The sequence below is a fragment of the Rhipicephalus sanguineus genome, chromosome 1 (genome assembly GCF_013339695.2).
Source record: "Rhipicephalus sanguineus isolate Rsan-2018 chromosome 1, BIME_Rsan_1.4, whole genome shotgun sequence".
In the NCBI taxonomy this organism is placed as follows: Eukaryota; Metazoa; Arthropoda; class Arachnida; order Ixodida; family Ixodidae; genus Rhipicephalus; species Rhipicephalus sanguineus.
The window spans coordinates 218,916,840-218,940,756 of record NC_051176.1 but is presented as its reverse complement, the minus strand read 5'-3'; the positions used below and the strand labels follow the sequence as shown (position 1 = coordinate 218,940,756).

Sequence of the window (23,917 nt, the reverse complement as noted above, 5' to 3'; positions counted from 1 at the left end):
ACGCTATTGTTCTGGTCCTCCCTCTCAGTGTGCAAGCCTCTATCTATAGTGTGGTATAACTGTAACATATCCTGTTCAATGATAGGATGGCCCACTGGCGTGATGAATGCCTTTACAAAGCGCTCATCGTTACTGTGTTTAATGGGAAAAGAATGAAAATGAAGCATAACCTTACAGTCCTGCTGTAACGTACCCGAATTTTTTTTGGGGGGGTGGGTTCAATTATAATAATTGTTGGGGTTTCACATCCCAAAGGGTCCACACACATGCAAAATTGAAAAATTTCGGGGGAAAGGGTTTGAACCACTCCAACCACCCCTGGCTATGCCAATGGTAGCTTTATGGGAAGTGTTTCACTTGTGCATACAGCAGACAGAAAATTCAATTCTTGGCGCCTATTTTGTCCTTGCACTCGTAGGGCCATCTGACGCGCACTATCTGAACTCACGGGGAAGTCGAGCAACCATGAGTCGAGCCATGTCGAGCACGCCGTTGTTTGCTATCACACGGTTGCAATGGCCGCTGTCCGGTGAAGGCTACGTTCATTTGTGGTGCTTAATGTTAAGATAATAATGTATCATTCTGAGTTACTTGTGTCGCTAATAATTGGTAAGTAGGCAACGGTCACGTAGTACAATGTTAGCTTGTTAATTTAGCGCGACGGTGCCTTGTAGATGTTTTCTAAATTATTTCTTCTCGTAGGCGTGCTGCTCTGTGTGCCGGTCGCCTATGGGAGCAAAGTTTTAGAGTTGAGTGACAGGCAAGTGAACCTCTTTTCCTTATGCATCTTGTTTCGGTTGTTGGCGGGAAACGTAGCGAATGCATGAAATGTGTTTCGTGTTAATTGTTCGTCAGTTACTGTTACAAGTCGTTCACGGAAAGTGCTCGTATTTCTACATTTTTTGGGCCCGTTTTTCCTTGTCGGACGCTCGCCTTGAGGCGGCAATGGGAAAAAAATCTACTAATTATATTATGTGCGGTTTGTTTCATCAGGTTTCTCGACGTGCGACACGAAGGCTCGTGGCTTGTCAAGGTAATTTTCGTTTTTCTCGGAGTAGTTGACCGATGTTTGTTTACAACTGGCATGTGTGTTGTTGTTGCTGACTTTTCGTCTCGCCGCACAGTTTTATGCACCATGGTGTGGTCACTGCAAAATGCTGGAACCTATCTGGAGCCAGGTTGCTCAAAGCCTTGCAGATACGGACATTCGTGTCAGCCGCGTAGACTGCACGCGGTTTACCTCTGTGGCCATGGAGTACAGCGTCAAAGGTTTTCCCACCGTGCTCTTGTGAGTTCCTTTCGTTATGTCGTATTTTACTATTAAAAGCGCGTTTTAGAGCTGAGGCCGAGCAGCTGTGATTGGCTGAGCGCTTACTGCTCGTTCATTCAATTAGTTTTGCTTAAAAAAAAAAGCAGATCTATGTAATTCACTCATAAGTGTTGTCGTGAAACCTGCGGTCTTGGCGATCTTCGAGGTGATGTACTGGCATTTGCTTGACGTTCTCACTACGTATCTTTTGGAACTCAGTCGCATGCAAGCACACATGCGCAGTGTGTGAACTGCATTCCTATATATATATATATAGGAATGTTCTGTATGCATGTGTTCATCTCTGAACTGCTTTCAGTAACTGCTCTTATGGCCTTACAAGTGTGTGATGTGAACTATAGTTGTAAAGCCAGAAGCGCGCCTAAACCAAATTTTCAAGTTCTGGCCATGCAAATTTTTTGCAATAATGGTGCCGGTTGACTCGTTGCAGTCGCTCCAGTTTGTGCTTTGAGCAACAGACTTGTTGTTTAAAAAAAATTCGGCAGATCCCACGCACTGTGGGAATCGATGTAATGCGAAGCAGCCAGCAAAGAGGTGCATACATCGCCTTGTTTGTCTTTGAGCCAAATGAAATCATTCATGCCATGGCATCTAGTCCACCATATATCGCATGTTTGCCATGCACGCATGCATGCACAATGTAGTGTACACCGTGCCAATGAAACGCATATTCTGGAATATAAATGCATGACCTGTCGTTTATGTTCATCACGCACTCGTGTCATGCCATACCAATTTTGGTATATATCACGTTAACAAAATGGCCGGAAGCGCACCATGACAGTGGCATGTAAATCATACCGTACATGACATGCATAAAATGATTCGCATGTTAAGACCTCTCATTTATGTTCGTCATACACTCACATCGCGCAATACCAATTTTGGTGTATATCAAAGGAGCGAAATGGCCGCGAGTGTACCATGAGTAGAGCATGTAAATCATGCCATACATGACATAAATATTATGGTATTTCATGTTACCACCTGTCACTAATATTCATCATACAGTCACGTCGCGCAATACCAGTTTTGGTGTATATCAAGCTATCGAAACGGCCGCGAATGCACCATGAGCGTGGCATGTAAGTCATGACATACATGGCATGCATGTCATAGTTTTCATGTTACCACCTGTTATTCATGTTCTTCATACAGTCACATCACGCAATACCAATATTGGTGCATATCAATCTAGCGAAACGGCCACGAGTGCGCCATGAGCATGGCATGTAAATCATGTCGTACATTTCATGCATGTCATGATTATCATGTTACCACCTTTCATTTACGTTCGTCATACAGTGGCGTCGCGCAATACCAATTTTGGTGTATACCAAGCTAGCGAAACGGCCGGGAATGCACAATGAGCGCGGCATTTAAATCATGACATACATAACCTGCATGTCATGATTTACATGTTACCACCTCTCATTTACGTTCGTCATGCAGTCGTGTCGCGCAATACCAATTTTGGTGTATGTCAAGCAAGCGAAACGGCACGAGTGCGTCATGAGCATGACATGTAAATCATGTCATGCATGTCATGATTTTCATCTTACCACGTCTCATTTACCTTCGTCGTGCAGTCGCTTCGCGCAATACCAATCTTGGTGTACATCGAGCTAGCGAAGCGGCCGCGAATGCATCATGAGCGTGGCAATTAAATCATGACATACATGACATGCATGTCATGGTTTTCATCTTACCAACTGTCATTCATGTTATCCATACAGTCACATCGCGCAATACCAATTTTGGTGTATATCAATCTACTGAAACTGCCGCTAGCGCATCATGAGCGTGGCATGTAAATCAGGTCGTACATGACTTGCATGTCATGATTTTCATGTTACCACGTCTCACTTACGTTCGTCATACAGTCGTGTCGCGTAACACCAATATTGGTGTATATCACGCAAGCGAAACGGACGCGAATGCACCATGAGCGTGGCATGTAAATCATGACATACATGTCATGGATGTCATGGTTTTCGTGCTACCACCTGTTATTCATGTTCTTCATAAAGTCACATCGCACAATACCAATTTTGGTGTATATCAATCTAGCGAAACGGCCGCGAGTGCGCCATGAGCGTGGCATGTAAATCATGTCATACATGACATGCTTATCATGATTTTCATGTTACCACGTGTCAGTTATGTTTGTCATACAGAAATGTCTCGTCATACCAGTTTTCGTATGCATCCCTTCATTTAAACGGCCGCGAGCGCCCCGAGACCATGTCATGTAAATCATGCTGCACATGACATGCGCGTCATGATTTGCATGTTAGGACCTGCCATTATGTTCGTCATGAACTCTTGTCACGCCGTACCAATTTTGGTATATATGAAATTAACGGAATGGCCGCAAGAGCCCAAAGGCCGTGGAATGTAAATCATGCTGTTCATGGCATGCGTGTCATGATTTTCATGATATGACCTGTCATTTGTGTTCGTGATAAGGCCATGTTATGACACACCAATTTTGGTATACATCCGATTAACGGAACGGCCAGGGAGCCCAAAGGCCGTGAAATGTAAATCATGCTGTTCATGACATGCGTGTCATCATTTTCATGATATGACCTGTCATTTATGTTCGTAATAAGGCCATGTTATGACACACCAATTTTGGGATACATCCGATTAACGAAACGGCCAGGAGAGCCCAAAGTCGTAGGCGGCTAGATAGATAGATAGATAGATAGATAGATAGATAGATAGATAGATAGATAGATAGATAGATAGATAGATAGATAGATAGATAGATAGATAGATAGATAGATAGATAGATAGATAGATAGATAGATAGATAGATAGATAGATAGATAGATAGATAGATAGATAGATAGATAGATAGATAGATAGATAGATAGATAGATAGATAGATAGATAGATAGATAGATAGATAGATAGATAGATAGATAGATAGATAGATAGATAGATAGATAGATAGATAGATAGATAGATAGATAGATAGATAGATAGATAGATAGATAGATAGATAGATAGATAGATAGATAGATAGATAGATAGATAGATAGATAGATAGATAGATAGATAGATAGATAGATAGATAGATAGATAGATAGATAGATAGATAGATAGATAGATAGATAGATAGATAGATAGATAGATAGATAGATAGATAGATAGATAGATAGATAGATAGATAGATAGATAGATAGATAGATAGATAGATAGATAGATAGATAGATAGATAGATAGATAGATAGATAGATAGATAGATAGATAGATAGATAGATAGATAGATAGACAGACAGACAGACAGACAGACAGACAGACAGACAGACAGACAGACAGACAGACAGACAGACAGACAGACAGACAGACAGACAGACAGACAGACAGACAGACAGACAGACAGACAGACAGACAGACAGACAGACAGACAGACAGACAGACAGACAGACAGACAGACAGACAGACAGACAGACAGACAGACAGACAGACAGACAGACAGACAGACAGACAGACAGACAGACAGACAGACAGACAGACAGACAGACAGACAGACAGACAGACAGACAGACAGACAGACAGACAGACAGACAGACAGACAGACAGACAGACAGACAGACAGACAGACAGACAGACAGACAGACAGACAGACAGACAGACAGACAGACAGACAGACAGACAGACAGACAGACAGACAGACAGACAGACAGACAGACAGACAGACAGACAGACAGACAGACAGACAGACAGACAGACAGACAGACAGACAGACAGACAGACAGACAGACAGACAGACAGACAGACAGACAGACAGACAGACAGACAGACAGACAGACAGACAGACAGACAGACAGACAGACAGACAGACAGACAGACAGACAGACAGACAGACAGACAGACAGACAGACAGACAGACAGACAGACAGACAGACAGACAGACAGACAGACAGACAGACAGACAGACAGACAGACAGACAGACAGACAGACAGACAGACAGACAGACAGACAGACAGACAGACAGACAGACAGACAGACAGACAGACAGACAGACAGACAGACAGATAGATAGATAGATAGATAGATAGATAGATAGATAGATAGACAGACAGACAGACAGACAGACAGACAGACAGACAGACAGACAGACAGACTCAAAGTCGCAGAAGTTCGCTAAGAAATGCTTCGCATTTAAAAAAAAGTTTATGTGAAGAAAGTACACTGTGCAGGACAATAAATAAAGGAGATTACATCCAGTGCATTTGTGTCAAATTTTTTGTTGTTGTTTTTAGTGTGATCATTAAAATATGTGTCATGCCTAGAAAAGGAAACAAAAACCTGAACATCTTGAGCTGCTCTTTTGATGGAGACCTGTTTTTTTTTTGTTTTTTTAATCTTGGCACTGATGAGGCCTTGTGTAGTTATGGGCCGTCAAAAGGGAACACAGGAATACAATGCGTTGTCGGAGTAGTTAGTGTGAATCCATAGTGCTTTTTTAGCACAAAACAACACCACAAGAAAGAAGACAGGACAAAGCGCTTTGTCCTGTCTCCTTTCTTGTGGTGTCATTTCGCACTAAAAAGTGGGAACACAGGAACCGACCTTATAATTCTTGCATTTGCAATAGAAGAAACTCTTATGAATACTTGCTTTGCAAAGAGACCAGAATGACTCTGTGGCAATGTGCTGCACTTCGTTGGACAACAGTTTTTGCTTACAAAAATCTTGTGGCACATTGTAGACTTTCACTGAAGTTTTGGCTAAAAGTTGGCAATAAAATTTATTTACCAGGTATGTACACATACCTTTCGTAGATGTTGTTCTTATCTGAAAATTTTATTGCATTATGGTTTTACCTTTTACGCACATGGAAATATATCCCCAGAAATATTTGTTCTAGCAATCTTGTGTCTCTGACACATATTTTAGTTCTGCCTGCTTAATTTGTTAAATTAACTGACAAGTTGTTCGATGCATATTGTTAAGCTTTTCCTCAATGCACGTACAAGTTTCAAACATTCTTGAACTTAAGTTAGCAAAAAGAGTGTAAGTAAAATTAAATCGACATGTACCAAGCTTAACTATGTATCTTTTTAACTTCAATTGGATTTGCTGAGTGTGGTTTGCTGGAACAACTTGAGCTTGTCTTTAGTGAAAGTAATACAACCTGTGAGGGCACGTACAACTTGGGCTTTTTAACTAATGTAGTCACTTCAGTAGCTCACTCCACTAAATAGCATGAAGGTGAGATGATGCATGATCTTCAGCAATTTCGTAGGATCAAGGTCTTTGTTGAGTGACATACTTAAAAGCTGAAGCTAGAATATGTATTCTTTAAAATTTTTAATTAAACTTAATTTCATAATCGCACAGCTTTGTAGTGCAACAGCTCTATTTGAATGTTGTGTCTTCACTGACAAGTTCTGCCACTTCAATAAGTGTTTCGATTTCATACATTTTAAGTTCAGCTTTTTGAAATACTGCAATTACACTTTTGTGTGTACTGAGCTTTCTTGGGCATTTCTTCTGCTATTTTCTTTTCAGTATCAAAGGGGACAAGACTGTTGAATACAAGGGAGATCGAAACAGGGAGGAGCTTGCTGAGTTCGGACGCAGAATGGATGGGTAAGTTTTTCTGTTTTTCTTGTATTTGTATGTTACTTAATGTATTTCTAATGACCTCATCTTGATCTTTTAATGTGCTGCGAGGTGTTGACAAAGACCAAGGGAACAAAAGAGACAGACAAGGCTCCCTTGGACTTTGTTAATACCTGGCAGCATGTTATAAGATGAAGTCATACCAACTAACCCCCCATAGCAGCCTTATTAGTACTAGTAATGACCACTTGGCACTTAACTAGATCAGTTGTCACTGTCAATTCCTATGCTTCCTTTGTGGTCGTCATTTTTGTCTAGCCACTGCTTCCTCTATTTTTTTTTCAGTGCCAGTGCAAACACTCTCTCTTTAATGGGAATCGTTGGTCCGCCTTAGTTCAGGGAGTTGTCATGGTGCAATGCCACCTAAACGTGGCGTCTGAGCGCGTTCCTGTGGAGATGTGGTAGATGCACCATCCCTCTCCTATATAATGCGACTGTCAGATTTGCCCCTTCATACTCCTTCCTTTGTGGCTAGAAGCAACGCTGCTGCCGCGTCACAGTGCTCGTGTGGCACATCTTAAAGCCAGCGCATGCAGCAGCATCCCCGTTGGTAGCCCGCATAGCCCACGAACAAAGACACGCCATCTCAGAATACTGAGTCTCTTGGAGAGCCAGCATGACATCCAACATAGTGATCGTGAGGGAAGCAAGACGCCGCCCTATGGATATGAACACAGCTGAACGAAAAATGATCTAATCTGACCTCCATCTGGAGGTGCCACTTAAAGGGTACTCTCCCCCATGAACACAAAGCAGGTGCGAAGGCTAGCTGACTGGGGAGAGTAAGAAAGGAGGAGAGGAGAGGGCGGTGAATGGCTGGATCGGGCGCATCTGACTGGCATAGCATATTAGCTCAAGAGTTTTCTTTTTTTTTAATGTTCGAATCTTACTGATTATGTTACAGTTTAAGAACTAAACAGGTTTAATATCTATCTTAGCGTTTGGCAATGACGGCTTATTGTGATGTGACAATCTTATACCAGAGCAGTGAAGCCAAGTAGGATTTATCTTTTTTTTTTTTTAGAAATGTTTTTGTACAAAAATTATGGCGCCTATATGAAGGTAGCACACTCTGTGTCAAGATTATTATTTTTAGCCGTATTTTTGCTATGACATGCATAAGTATGAGCATTACTATTGTGGAAGACTGGCCTTATTCTTCCTGTTAAAATATTAAAAAAATGGGAGTTAGGGGGCTGAACAATATGTTTATTTGCACTACTTGCATGAATTACCAGGCACGTAGGCAAGGGGGGGGCCCGGGGGGCCTGGGCCCCCCCCGAAATTTTTCCAGCCCTCTATATTTCCTGGCAACTTTTTTTTTGTTTTTGCCATGGAAAGACTGTCTTTCGAACAATTAGGCCTGCCCCCCCCCCCCCCCCCCCCCGAAAAAAATCCTGGCTACGTGCCTGTGAATTACACACACACACAGGCACTTTTGATCACAATAAACCTCCGATTGGGATCGGATTTTTCAACCACGATTAGCTCCCTTGTGCATCTTGCCAAATGAGCCAATCATGACCAGGCTCAATTGTGGTAGAAATTGCACCACGTGACACCTATATTCGAGGAGCAAGAACAATTCCTAATGACTGAGTATTACTAAAGCTTGTGTAATAACTGCTGCTCTAGCATGAACAGCAAGTGCTGCTCTAGCACTTGCTTTTTGTCTACAACATTTTGCTGGGAAATATGTTCAGCACGCTAGCTTTCTACATCTGATCCATAGGTGAAGATTGTAAATTTCTGAGTTGGGGGGGGGGGGGGGGCACTTCAAGTTAATTCTTGTTTGATTGCTTTGTTGCTCAGGCCACCGGTTCATGCCTTGACAACCTGTGATGACTTGAAGGCAATGCGGGATCGGCACAAGGTTTTCTTTATCTACAGTGATGGAGAAAAAGGAAGTGGTGAAACCAACGCGCTAAAGGTACGTTGCTGTTCTTGAACTCATCGATTGAATTTAGTCAAAGAGTTTACTAAAACTGAAAGCAAAATAACCTCCGTTATTCATGGTATGTTTTTATAAGTAGAAAGTGCCAGGTGTCGTGGACAAGCATGTGGGATTTGTACTGCATGTTTTAAATCTGTTTTTAGTTTTAGAGTTATGTTATTCCTGATAAGATGTCAAATAATTATTAACTGTGTTAATTTTATGCGTTCCAGTCCAAAGTGGAGTTGTGTTAACCCTTTGAGCATAAAATTTTTTCACGAAATGCGACCCCCCAGGGTCGATTTTTTTCATTGCTGATTAAAATTTTTCGGGCGAATCTAGTTTGAAAAAAAAAAAAATTGTCGCATCTTTTTTAGGGTGACAATAAAGTGACATAAGAAATTTTTCATGTTGTTACACACACGTGGTTTATTATTGAATAGCAATGGTCTAGTGGGCATGGCGCTCGACTGCTGACCCGAAGGCCGCGGGGTTGAATCCTGGCCACGGCGGCTGCATTTTGGATGGAGGCGAAAATGTTCGAGGCCCGTGTACTGAGATTTAGGTGCACGTTAAAGAACCCCAGGTGGTTGAAATTTCCGGAGCCCTCCACTACAGCGTCCCTCATAATCATATCGCAGTTTTGGGATGTTAAAACCCCAGATATTATTATTCATTAGTAACAACTAAGAGAAATTCTAAAAAAAAGCTTATACGGCTTTTAAAAAATGATACGTTGTAATAAACATAATTCACAGACGTACAAAAATAAGTGCACCAGAGTATGCCACTCAACTCACTTGCAGCAGAGCAACTGGTACACACTTCCATAGCATAAGCGAACTGCGCAGCTGAGTGCACTGAAGAAAAAAACCCGCAGGGTGGCAGCACATGCCAAGCAAGAGAAATTATTGGAAAAGGCGCGCTTTTTATACATACAGACGATGACATACATATATGTATTTGGCCATTTTGAAGGTATTCATGGGGGACGTACATGTACGTCATTGACCCTGAAAAGGTTACATGCAAATTGGCAACAACTTGCAGGGAGAGGGAAGCACAAGAACAGAATTGTTTCGTGTGGCTTGTGGGGTGGAAGGACAATTCTAAATGTGACAATTCTCCATTGTATTTCAGGAAAACTTTACGAAAATGGCAGAAGAGTTCCAGCCAGTCAATTACTTTTTTACAGTACCGTCGTCTTGTATTAGTCAGCTGGGGGAAAACATGACTCCACCAGCAACACCTGCTGTTTACGTTGTCAAGGACAATACTGCCTTTTTATACGATGGTGAGTGCTTAATGTGAAATCTTGGTATCATTGTAATAAGCTATGAAACCTTGCTCTAAATAACCAGATCTAGCTATGATCCTTGTTTTGTGGTGCTTTTATAGCACTATAGTGTGCATGGCTCACCTGAAATGGAGCGTGTAAGAAGCTGTACCCTTCTTAATTCCTTGGGACTGAATTCTATATGTGTCCCTTGACATGCTCGGAAACACATGCAGTGACTCTCAGCATTTGGGAAAGGCTGCACAGGACCTAGTACAGATAGTTTATGTGGCTGCTGTCTATGACTGTTCATGGGGGCAGCATCAGAGGTGTGGAAAGTAGAGGCATTGCTGGTAGCCATGTTCGATCTTCGACTGTTTTTGCTAATAATTTTTTACATTTATTAGTATTTCTGGCTGTAAATTACCTGCTGATCTAAAGAAGTTGTTAAAAGAAGAGAAAGTACAATCTGCATAGTGAAACTAATGCTCCTTAATGCAGTTATGTTGAACTTGTCAGGTAACATTTTCTGTCCTCTTAGCGGGGGAATTCTTCATGATTAATCACATTTTACTCCTTCATTTTAATGCCGTGTTGGTGCAAGTAAGTTTGTGATCATCATTAAAGTTCACTTATTTACACTCCTGTACTACCTTTCTGATCCTCATCATCAGCTGGATATTCTCAAAGCTCTCAACAAATTTTACACGAGACTGGACTGGACAAGACACTGTGAAGAGTCTTTGGGCATTCAAGCTTTCATTTCATCGCCACCCTTATCCTCATAATCAACACCTTTTCTCCTCCTCTCTTTTCCATCCCTTCCCCAATGCTGAGTAGCAGGCCAAAACATTGATTCTTGCTGACCTCTCAACTTTTCCGCTATAATAAATGTCTCTTTTCCCATTTTTAGGCTCCCCACCCCCCTCCCCGCCATCAAGAAGAATGGCTGCAGATTTTTTTTGTATATAGATAGCTGTATCAGCTCTGTTTTCAGAAATGCTCTTATGAAGAAAGCCATTTCTTGTTCTCATCAAGCAGACCAACTGAATCGTCAGTGTGCCAGTTACTGTAGAAATTCGATTATTCATCTTTCAGTTTTACGATGACCCGCCTTTTGCGACAAATTGGTTTGGTCCTGGTAAAACCCCCACAGAAATAATGTACTAAAAACTAATTATACGGCGCAATTTTGCGTCGATTCTGCCTCGTACGCCTCCTCTCCGGTACGGTCCAATAAAAAAAACTATTCACTCAAATCTAACATGCACATGGTTCAAAATAAAAATTCACCTGAATGCAATGATACCACCTTTTTAATATAAAATGGACATGCCCCTATGTTGATGATTATAAGAGAGAGGCTACATTGTGGCTTTGTAGAATGGGAAATTTATTTTCCTGCCAATTTATTTCCTTCAGTGATCCAGTTTTTGTGGATTTAAGATCACTTCTGGATACGCCTCGTCTACATGTGTCTTCATGTTACCTAAACAAGCTCGATCTACGTGGAGTTGCTTGTGATTGTCAGCAAGCTAGTCTTTGAGCTCCGGATATCTTCCTGTTTTCGGTCTGTAAAAACTTTTCTTGGTCGATATGCAGCTGAAGATCTCCTCCCTTTGTTTGCACTACTCAGTATCACAAGCCTCGAGCATGCAAAAATGACAGGATAGGATACAGCTATCTTCAGCGGGCAAAATAACTTTCCCTTCATGTGAGCTTTCATAATGACTGTGCCATGTCGCCACTCGCGCTTCATTGGGAACAGATACGATGCATACAGGTCGCAGTCACACACAAAATGAACCCACACGAACTTGCAAAAAAATGCACTTCGTCGTCACTTTATGATGGAAATGACACTATCTGCGCGTCTGAAGGTAGGCTGTTGCCAACATGGTTTCGTTTTGGTACTTGATTTTGCTGCACAGGCAATTTTTTTACTCATTTTATCGGACGGAAAGATGCGGGTTAGATTCAATCTTTTTTTAAAGGTGAGAATAAAGATTAGCTCACACCTCCTTCAATTAAATGCGTGGCTGTGATTTTTTAAAAACAACTTAATCTGCCTTCCTTGGAGCAGTGCATGTTCGTGCTGCAGGCTTGTTCATGTGATCTGTACACAATCTTTGGGCAAGACCGAGTGTCACTGCCTAAATTCTTAGTTTTTCTATTATATGACGCCCCAATTAGTATATGACAGTATTGTGTGGGTCTCTCCGAAGTTGTATAATTGTAGTTGCACAGTATGTTGTTGACCGCTGCTGAATATGGCAAACTAGGTTTTCAGAAGCCCACAAGACTGAGGAAGGTTCATGAAGGGGAAATGTTGTTATCCGTCTATTTCTACCACGAAGTGCCATATTTTGCTATGCGATACTGCAAGCAAAAAAGGCAAGCAAAATGATTGAGAAGTGGCATCGCAATTATATTCTGCTGCCACAGGCACACAGGGAGAGGTGCTGCTATTGGGTCTAAATGATTGTAATTGCCGGCACACATTTCGCGCTCATTTTGACGGCAGGGAACTGTGAATTGATTAATCTCACTGACATTTGGTGACCATAATAAGCTGTGTCGCTGGCTCATACTTCTTTTGTTGATGCATTCAAAATGCAAACCTGTTGAATACACAATATAAAATGGCGGAATGGTCCTACAGAAGAGAAAAAAAAAGAACAAAAGAGGCTTGCCCACCTTCTTCCCCCTTTTGATCACAAGATGTCCATCCCTTGAAATTCGTCAGAGAGCCGTGAGGGCACTTATCGAGGGTCACATTTTCTCTGTTCTGTTCTGTTCTAACTGTTTTGCTGTGGAGAGGTTGAGGTCCATATTGCCTCGGCTACTCCATATCACGAAGTTATGCAGCGAAAATAAAAGAATAATACTAAACGATACCTAAACATGAACAATCCGCACACTGAAATCACTTCAAATATCATACCAAGACACAGTTTGCTTGCAGCAGTTCACACTGTCATAAACTGTTCACCCGCACACCTTCCTTTTCTACTATCAGAATATGCACTAACACCTTTCATATAAATCAATCCCTGGCTGTCTATCACAGGCGCTTATCCAGTCCGGTCTCCACTAAAAAATCTGTCAGGAAGATGTTCGCCTTTTTCTGAAGATGCATCTCAGGCCATGGTCCAAGTAATTTCTTTAATGTGAGGGGCCGTCTGTCCAAACTTGCTAATTTTTTCTTTAATTTTTCTCTTTCATTCGCGTATTTAACGCACTCCAAAAGAATATGGCGAACATTTTCTTCTGCTTGACCACAATGGCATTCCGGGGAGTTGGATCGATGTATCTTGTGCAGGAAACTGTTTGTGTAGGCTACTTCCAATCGAAGTCTGTGGATTAAAGTCTCTAAGTGTCGTGGGAGATCTGTCGCTATGAAAAATTTTCTGTGTGGATCAACTTCATAAAGTACTGATTCCTTTGATTTAGGGCTATCAAACCACTTCTCCATCGAACAATGGTTAGCTCCTTGCGTTATAAAATGTCGAATATCCGCCCCAGACACAGGGATTGCACAATCCCGTCCTTCGTTCAATGCTTTCTTCGCGAGGCTGTCAGCCTCCTCATTTCCCTTTATTCCAATGTGACTGGGTATCCATTGGAATACGATGTTGTGACCCTGCGCTGAGGCATATTCCACCGTTTCTGCAATACATTGTGCTATTTCACCATTTTTGTAAAGTGATCTCGCATTTCTGATTAGCTGAAGGGCAGGTTTGCTATCCGTGCATATCACCCACTTTCGTGGCTCAGAATTCTCGCAGATAAGCTTAACTGCTTCAAAGATAGCCACCAATTCTGCTGTCGTGGATGAAGATTTGTGCGATAATTTGTACATTCTCTTTTCCTGTATTTCGGGTATAAGAACCGCACAGGCTGACGCTTCTTCAGTGCATGATCCATCTGTATATATCTTCGTTTTGTCATTATGCGTTATATGAAAATGATGAAGTACCGTCTGTGCGGCTACTAGAGGCGCCATGTCTGCTTTCTTCCGTATGCCATCTATTTCATAGATAACGTTAAGAGGCGGCAGCGTCCAAGGTGGTTTTGAAGGTTTCCATCGTTTAAATCCTGGTACTACTGCTTGAAATGATGATACACTATCCTGTAGTCTCGTTGCCGTCCTTTGTGTTAGTGCACCAGATAAAGGATGACTTTCATGTTGCGTGAAAATTCTAAATAAATTTCGACATGTTTCTTTAGCTCGGAGTACTGCCAAAGGTGGTTGTCGAGCCTCTGCATACACTAAAGCACTGGAAGTTGACCGTGGCAGCCCCAGACATACCCTCAAGCTCCTTGCCAATAACAAGTGGAGTCTCCTTTCGGTGGAGGCTGGAAGTCCGTGCAGCAGCGGCAGTGAGTAACTTACGATGGGGCGTATCCACGCAACATGTAGGGCTAATAACGACTCTGTAGTACCGCCCCATTTTGCCCCGCAGAGATGCCGGAGGATTCGAATGGCCTGATTCACTTTTTGTTCAAGGGACTGGACATGAGGCGACCATGTTAGTCTCCGGTCTAAAATCACTCCCAAGAATCTATGAGTTTGTACCATTTGGATAGGCTGGTTTTTCAAAATAATCTGGAAATCTCCAGGTCTTTTCAATGTAAACGGTAGTATGGCTGTTTTAGCCAGACTCAGTGCCATACCTCTTTTTCTTAGAAAACGGTCTACATAATCCAATCCTTCTTGTAAAGTTTGTTGGACATCCAAAAACGATGGACCAGACGTCCATATACTTATATCATCAGCATATACTGAACATCTGATGTTAGGTGGAAGATTATACGGGAGCTGCGCCATGACTGCATTGAAGAGAGTAGGGCTTAGCACGCTGCCCTGTGGCACTCCTTGGTTGACGACATGTTCTGACGTTGGCCCCTCCTGTGTAACTACAAAAATTTGCCGGTGCCTCAGGAAGTCAGCGATCCAACGCAGTATCTTGCCCTTGAATCCCTGCAGGGCCAGGCCTTCCAGAACGTGAACGTGACTCACTGTGTCGTATGCTCGTTGGACATCAAGGAATACAGCGACAGTGATGTTTCCTTCCGTACGTTGGTTTTCCACATCTGTGACCAAGTCCAAAATGCAGTCCATTGTGCATCTACCTCTTCTGAAACCGGCTATGCTTTCTGGTAGTAGTTTCTTCATGTCTTGCCACCATAAAATTCGTTCATTGATCATTTTCTCCATCACTTTCGAAATACAACTTGTCAAACTAACCGGCCTAAACGAATCCAACTGCATAGGGCTCTTCCCTGGCTTTAGCAACGGTACTACTTTCGATATCTTCCAACTTTCCGGAACCTTTTCTTCTTGCCAACTTTTATTGTAAATGTCCAACAGGTGTAATTTTCCTTTCTCGCACAAATTAGCCAGTGCAGCGTATGTAACTCCATCTGGTCCTGGGGAACTTGTTCGTTTTACAGAAGACAGCACATATTGGAGCTCCTCTGGTGTGAAGCTGTCATCCAGATCTGATGAACTGACCGCAGAGGACTTCTTGACAACCGCCGAAGCTGATTCTGCTGAGGATTTATATTCGCTAGTTTGGACGGCCTCTCCATTTCTCAGTATAAGATCGCAAAATTCTTCGGCAATCACACGTTCGCTAACTCCTCGAGATAGCGCTAGAGCCTGTAGTGGTCTCGAGTGGACTACTGGCTGTCGGAGGGCGCGTACCATGTTCCACAGTTGAGGCGCCGAGGTAAATGGAGAAAGTGAGGCACATAAATCTTGCCACCTTTTGGTTGAAAGCTTCTGCAGTTGGTTCTGCATTGCAGAATGTACTTTCTGTGCAACCTTGAAATCTTCTAAATTTTCCGACCTGCGATATCTTCTTTCAGATCGACGTCGTATTGCCCGAAACCGCTCATACTCAGCGTCAACACCCGCATACCCATCTGGAATGGGTACTGCACGAGTAGCTTTTGTTAGAAAATGTTTTATTTTCTTTTATTAAAATGAAGTTATTTGAGTTCCTAGATTGATTATTGCCTCTTCTTTATTCCGCGTAAATGACTTGCAATATTAACAAAAATGTTTTATGTATTTCTTTTCAGAAAACAACGCTTTAGAACAAAACATGACATTTCTCGACTGGATGAATAGAGAAAGATTTCCAACATTCCAGAAAATAACTTACGGCAATTTCCACCAAATACTAAAGACGGGGAAAAAGATAGTGATGGCAGTTTTGGAGGAGAACCAGATTGGAAAAGTTACCATGCGTATGCAAGAGTAAGCTTTTACTTTTTTCCTCATTTTGACTTCTGTGAGCGGTAGATGAAAGTTTTACTACAATTACTGTCAAGATTGGAAGGTGGCATGTGTTTTTTGCTACTGTCAGTCTTGTAGTTTTTAGTTGCTTCAGGCATGCTTCTCTGATACCACTTTCATATGTACTTTAGTGACCTTCAGTCAATGCTAGCAACTTTTATTTTGGCACACTAGACATGGTACATTTACAATCTCTGTGATAGCTATGCTTTAAAACAAAGCATTCTTGGTTAATAAACTGGAATTTTTAAAATCCTAATGTTGATTGCTAACTTTCTTATGCAAGACCTCGATCAGGATATCTTGTAAATAGTTTGCTTCTTTTGTGTCATTCCTTGGTGTTTAGTGCCTGATTTAATCTCTAAGAACAGCCCTGTGCCAATGAATTCCATAAATCATTCTCAGTACACCTTCTAAGATGAATTAGTTCAATTTGTATGTATAGCAGAAAATAAACACAATTCGTCGTTGCACATCTGCTCTTTGGTGTCATATGTTCTGGTTGTGACTGCTGCAGATTAGTAACGGGAGAAATAATTTAGGCAAGTACAAGTAAAATGCATGATAAAGTGCTGTGAATGTGAAAGTAGCAGTTTTTGTTAAGTATTATGAAGATAAGGTTGGGCAATTCCTCCCAGCTATTTTGCAGCCAGGTGCATTATATTAATTATATTTTGTGGTTTATGTAACTAATGTCATTGCTGCAAGTAAAGATTGTTCTTTACATAAATATGATGTAATATCTTTTTATATGTTGGGATTTATTTATTTATATTTTTTCAGATTCAAAGACATGCTTGAAGCAATTGCTTTGAATACAAGGGAGTTATTCCATGAGTAAGTTCTGAAAGAACAGAATAAAAGTGTTTTAATATATATGGTGCATGGGGGTTGAGGTAGAAAAGCGCCATTCATACTAATGGACCTGCTAGATCATTGGTGCATTATGTGCATTTTAGTGGTTGTACCTAGCACCCCATTAAAGGGACACTAAAGGCAAATATTAAGTCGACGTTGATTGTTGAAATAGCGGTCCAGAGACCTCGTAGTGCTACTTTTATGCCAAGGAAGTGCTTATTTTGAAATAAAATCACGTTTTAGTGGTCCGCATCGCGTTAGCGCACTTCAAATCACCCGCCTGAAATCCAACTTTCCTACGTCACTGCTGTCGTGCCCAACGTTGCCCGCCTTTAATGCGCGGCCGCCGACACTAGTAGCAGCAGAGCGAAAGTAGCGGGACCCACAGCAGCAACAACGGCCATCGAAGCCATCGAAGCTTGCCGTAATCGCTGCAATAGATGTGGACAGAGAACTTGACAACGAGACATTAGCTCACGATGCTGGGCTAAAGTTCAGCGACTTGAGCCCCGATGAACGCGGTATGCTGCTGAGTGCTCGTAGTGCCGGCGTCGTTGCATGCGACATTTTGTTGAACTTTCTGTCAGAGCGACTTTTACGAGCGCGCAAAACACACACGGCAGTACGCGATCCCGAAACTACCACTGAGACGCGACCGCGTGAGCGAAGCAGGGCGCCGGGCAAAGCGCAGTTCGGCGAAAACAGAACCTTTGAACCACGCGCGCTGTTCCCTATGGCAACGCCACAGAGGTTCCTTTTTCCATGAATCAAACGGAAACAAACAAACAGCATTTTATTACCTCTTTTGATGCACGGAAGGTTCTTTTTTTTATTGCTGCTAGTTTGATTACTAATGATTTATTGTAGGCAGACTCTCATACGTCATCGGGATCACTTCGAAAATGTCCCACTCGTGGCGCTCATCATGTGATACATTTAGCTTAATTTCTCGGTAAGTAGGGCACTACTGTTGATAATATTGCCGTTTTAGAAGTTGTCATACATTGAGCTTTCACTCTGACATAAATTGTTATTTGCCTTTAGTGTCCCTTTAATCACAAACATGTGCACCCTCTTTTTTTAGATTCTTTGTCAAAGGGAAGAAGCAGATTATAGCTTCTGCACTATAGCATCTCCAATAGTCTCTGACATAATGAGCATTGAAATTGATTATAACCAGACTGTGCTTGTCAACTTATTTCATTGCACCTTGCGATAATAACTGCTGCTTCCTGCCTTTTCCTGGGTTAGTAGCTATGCTACACAATTTGTATCAATTGACAGTATACTTGGAGCTTATTAACTAAGGTCACATTACCGTTTTCAATTGAAATTAATCAAAACCAGCACTGCTTGACTTGTAATGTTGTGAGCCACTTTGGAAATTGTTAATCAGTTTATAGCCTTTACCTCCCTCAGACTCAGTGAATGAGTAATTTTTGCGCAAAAAGCAAGTTCAGAACAACAGAAGTTAGTTTGGGTGTTAGGGAACTTCATAGTAAATGCTATATTGAAAGCAGTCTTTGGTAAGTTGAGGGTGCATTGCTGCTGTTCAGTATTTGCCAAGAAAACAGTAAAGTCAAGATCTTGGGCCAGATGTATTGGAACAATGCTTCCTTTTAATGTACTGCTTTTAATACTTTTCAAAATGCAATCGTTGCAGTCTTCCTAGTTTGCAGATGCCTCTTGCCAGCTGAATAATATTGGGCCAACTTTTACTATGCGAAGCTTCAGTTGTGTTTAACACCTTTATGACTTTATGAGTTTCTTACACTCTGAGGTGTTTGCATGCTCTGATATGTAAGCTGCTACAGTGAGTATGCTGCTACATGCTTAGAGGGACAGTTAGTGCATAAGTGTTTTCTAGACTTGTGCGAATATTTGAGCACTTAGAATATTTGAAAGAATATTATAGTATTCTAATTCGCTTCGACACGAATATCCAAAATTTCGAAGTATTCGAAATGAACCAATAGACATGTATAAATAGCATGAAACCCTTTGTAAAGGTGGTTTCACTGCAGTGGAGGGGTGCTATACCGTGAATACACCTATCCAGGAGAAATCCACACTGTCTTGAAGCCCCACTTCAAGGTTAATTGAACATATTACCTTCACATTGATTCATCATTTTTTTGAAGTTTAAAAAGCTTGTTATACTGGCTTATATGCTCTAAGTATAATAAATTTTAAAACGTAACATATTTTACAGTTTACTAAGGTTGAGCGTTGGGCTAGTTGGTACAGCATAATCCAAAGGTTTCACAGCGCATACAACGAGGACGAGCAAAGAAGAGACACACACAGCGCTGTGTGTGTCTCTTCTTTGCTCGTCCTCGTTGTATGCGCTGTGAAACCTTTGGATATTTTACAGGTTGTCACTCGCATTCTACTGAAAGTCAAATCCTGCTACTATTCAAAGTTGCTTCCACTTCCCTTTGAGCCAAAAAGAATGACATTTGCGCATGCTTTGTTTCAATTTTAAAATATATTGTGCAAGTTAGTTGGGCCATGACAAATATGCTCATTCTTCTTTATAATATGTGATATATACTGTTCGAATTTGTTTCAAAATTATTCAACCAAATCACTATTCGTTTCGAACCTAAAATCTACTATTCACACAAGCCTAGTGTTCATGTGTGACAGTTTGCAAGGGCCAAAGGTGCCGAGGAAGGCCCTTTACAACTGCTTATTGGTATTAAGCTGAAGCATTTTGTGGTTCTGTGAGAGTACGAATGAGAAGCGTATTAAATGTGACACCATATTAAAAGGGTCATACAGAACCAGTGTTGGTGGTAACGCATTACAAGTAATGCCGTTACCGGTAACACGTTACTTTTTTTTGGTAATTTAGTAACGTACTCGTTACCATTTTGTAACTGTAACGGGTGACGTAACTAATGCGAGGTGGCACGTTACTCATTACTTTTTATTCCAATTATGCCGGGAGTCTTACACAGAACTCCTTCATCTTGTATGTGCCACATTCCCAGAGCTATCCTTTTGTCGTAGCGGCCGACCGCGATCGGCCTGCCAGGCGTTGACAACAGGAGTATCATCTAACGTGTCCGTCGACCACCTACCTATTTACCGTAGGTGCGGACGTATTCAATAAGAAGCGGGACAAGCTGTCCGACAACAGCTTTGAAATAGAACTGTTGCTTAAATTATTCAAGTTGTAGTTGCCAGCAATTTCTCCCTGCAATACTACAGTGCTGTTTATCAGTTCTGTTTTCAAAATAACGTGCTTCTATCTGCTCCTAATTGCCGGTATATGTTTCTGGTTGTTAAATTCCTGAGCCAGCGACGCTGACCTTGAACGGCTTCGCTTAAAAACAGTCGCAATTTTCGCGCAATTATATCGGTTAAAGGGGCAATAATGCTGCAAATATATTTTTCCTGGACTATGGAATTTAAGGATTTTTAAGGCGAGAGCCTTAGATGCCTTATCAAACGCGAAAATTGACTGTCGGCGTACCACGGCATCAGGGAAGCATGAATGAGTGATGCAAAAAATCGTCATCATTGATGACGTCACCATATATGACGGGACCCTGTCAGTTTTTTTATTCCAGAAGACCTGTGTGTATGTTTTGTGCGCTAGTAGAAGCATGCCATCAGAATTGCTATAAATTTGTTGAGACGTCAGTGTTGTTTTCTTTCCGGAGAGCGTTGATGATGAAATCTCATTTTCTGTTTAATGCCACTTTGAGGAAAGGTGGCCCCACAAAGTTTAAGCCATCAGATGGAACTCAACAGTAAACATCACGCCACTATAATATTGCTGAAGTCCTGTACACTTGTGCAGAGTTTTCTAGTTATATCAGGAATTCAGCTAAAATCGTTGCTTTAGTTAGGGTTTTTATGTGAAATATTAAAGTGAGGTTTATTATATTGTTATTCTGGTTCCTGCAGCAAGGGTGCACCGATTAAAATTTCTGATCATGGTCTAACGGCAGAAGTAACGAGGGTTACTTTTTTCGGTAACGGCAACGTGGTACCTTTTTTTCTGGGTAACATAGGGCGGTAATGCATTCCTTTTTAGCCAGCGTAACGAGTAACGTATTTAGTTACTTTTTTTTGGTAACACATACCGTATGTACTCGTGTAATGGCCGCAACTATGTAATAGCCGTTCCCAGAACTCTCAAAGAATCCCCTAAAAAATATATACTTCAAAATTACCCGTGTATTAGCCACACCCATAATTGTGTGAAGGTTAGCAGTGTTATCTGTTGTGCGGTGCTAGAATGTCGGAAGTCTTTTCTTTTTTTTTTTTCCGGGGGCAAAACAAGGCAGCGGTGCTACAGTGAACTAGCAGTGCCGAGCTTTGGCGCCTCTGGGTAGCAAAAGCACAAGCTTGGGGATTTAGCGGCTGCCTCCGAGGCGCTGCCGTCCACCAAACAACACCGACTGGACGGCTTAAAGATCATCTCTTGCGGATGTGTACCACTGGATTTTTGAAGCGTCGGGTGGGGTTTCCTTCAAGACGGTGGGGAAAAGCTTCAAGGTCACGGGAATCTTGAACGAATTCCATGGAACGGAGAACGACCTCATCTGGGACAGAGGCGAGTTTGAAGGTGCTGCAAGTAAAGAGGAAGAGGAGGAAGACGAGGGCGAGGCATAATATCCTTGCAACCACGTGAAAGTGACATAGGTTATTTTTCGCATCTCCCAGTACAAGCGAGTATTGCACTTCATTAAAAGCAAGTAACGCTGAAAATGCATATACCCGTGATCAAATGTATACGGACCATGGGAGTGTGCGCTGAAAGTGCCGTCTGTGCCATCTAGTGGCGAACGGTCTACTGTCGAGAGCATTGCTCTGGTGAATTTGCAGCCAGAGCAGTGCTCTCGTTAGCAGATGGCTCGCCACTAGACAGCGCAGATGGCAATTTCGGCATGCGCTCCCATGGTCCGTGTACTATTACTCACGGGTGTACGTGTGTCTTTTTGTCAGTGTATAAGCCGCACCCATGATTTCCACCCCAAAACATGGAAAAAAAACCTGCAGCCATTACACAAGCATGTATGGTACAACACTGTACAGAACTTGCTGAAATAGCAGGACATGCAGATTGCACAGGTTGGCAATAAGAGGTGGAGCTCACTCAGACTCACTCAAGAAATATATTTTGCTCAAAGGGCTTACTCGGACTCAGACTGACCAATATTTTCCTTAACCGGACTCACTCAGACTCAGACTCGCTAAAGTTTTCCTCAGCCGGACTCACTCAGACTCAGACTCGCTAAAGTTTTCCTCAGCCGGATTCACTCAGACTCAAGCTCACCAAAATATTACCTGGACTCACTCAGACTTACGGCCCGATCTGAGTCTGAGTCCGAGTGAGTGAACTCATGAGTGAGTTTGCTGACCTATGGCAGATTGTGTTTAAAATTTGAGCTAAAATGTGCTTTACGGATGCGTTAATAATTACTGAGGGACAAGAGTTTTGCATGCGTTTACATCACTGGCACATTTGCTACCTTTCTGTGGGGAAGCAAGAGCTGGGTTTTTTTATACACGTTTGGTGTAATTGAGTTTTCTTGCTATGTGTATGTGCTTACTCAGGGCTGTAGCTAATAGTTTAACTGTGTATGTTGGTTTCACAGACACTTTGTGTTTGGCTGGGTGGGGACACCTGAGATTGCGAACTCTGTGGCCATGATGAACCTGCCAGTCCCTAGTCTTCTAGTGATTCAGCCTGAGACATACCAGTACTACTTGCCTGAGGGCCATTCGCGTGAACAGCCCCCCTCACCACAGGCAGTGCTGGAGCTGCTCAATACCATCATGGATGGCTCTGCTGTGGTATGTCTGCCTTGCACGTGTCTTGTGACATCCCCAGCTAAACACACACCTTTTTTCCCAAGAAAATTAATAAAAATTTTGGCCTGCACAGCACTTTAATTATTCTATTGTAATTTAGACTTCTTTATGATTTTTGCTGCTTAAAGTCAACCTTCGCATTACATTCGAATAATTACAAAGGTTAATCATTTTAAAACAAATACTTTAAATCCTGTGGCTTGTAGCGGTATGTTGGCACCCTGTGCAATTACGTTTCGTTTCACTCCATAGGCACGTCAACTGTTCCTTGTATGAATCGCCACCATTTTTGCTGTTACGGTGCTGCAGTATGCTGTGGCCAAAACCTTTCATGCTTCAAGTTGTTCATTCTTTGTATTATGATGTCAGAGCATGTTTGGTTTGCCACCTTCATTGAGAGATGAGGAGCTGGGAAACTCTGCCACGTCTCGGTGGCTTGACATTGAGTTGATGATTATAGCGGGGCCTTATGCCATACTCTTTAGTGCAAGTCTAAAACAGTCTCATGTGCCAAGGCGGCCAAGCAACGGATTACTGTTTTGTTCTGCTGCAGTTGTGACAGAGAGGAGTCAACCCTCCCCCTCCCTCCCCATCCCGCCCTCCCTCTGGCTAGCCAGTACATGTGACTGATCTAATTGGTTTCATAGCGTTTATACTGGAGGAGAAAATGTAAGCAACTGGATCTGTAATGGCTTCTGGTGGCACATAGATCAACCAGACAAACATCGAGCATGTCC

The 23,917-nt window shown here is 42.1% G+C and overlaps 1 protein-coding gene across 1 annotated transcript in view; it reads left to right on the top strand.

Moving 5' to 3' along the window:
- Nucleotides 1-468: 468 nt before the first annotated feature.
- Nucleotides 469-23,917, top strand: part of LOC119372156 (protein disulfide-isomerase TMX3) — a 41,029-nt gene continuing 17,580 nt past the window's right edge. The window contains exons 1-10 of the mRNA XM_037642619.2: nucleotides 469-609; nucleotides 703-760; nucleotides 994-1,033; nucleotides 1,125-1,288; nucleotides 6,861-6,941; nucleotides 8,787-8,904; nucleotides 10,048-10,201; nucleotides 16,274-16,451; nucleotides 17,274-17,327; nucleotides 22,964-23,162. Coding sequence (XP_037498547.1) covers nucleotides 573-609; nucleotides 703-760; nucleotides 994-1,033; nucleotides 1,125-1,288; nucleotides 6,861-6,941; nucleotides 8,787-8,904; nucleotides 10,048-10,201; nucleotides 16,274-16,451; nucleotides 17,274-17,327; nucleotides 22,964-23,162 — 1,083 coding nt within the window. The 5' untranslated portion in view covers nucleotides 469-572. The remainder of the gene's footprint in view (nucleotides 610-702; nucleotides 761-993; nucleotides 1,034-1,124; nucleotides 1,289-6,860; nucleotides 6,942-8,786; nucleotides 8,905-10,047; nucleotides 10,202-16,273; nucleotides 16,452-17,273; nucleotides 17,328-22,963; nucleotides 23,163-23,917) is intronic.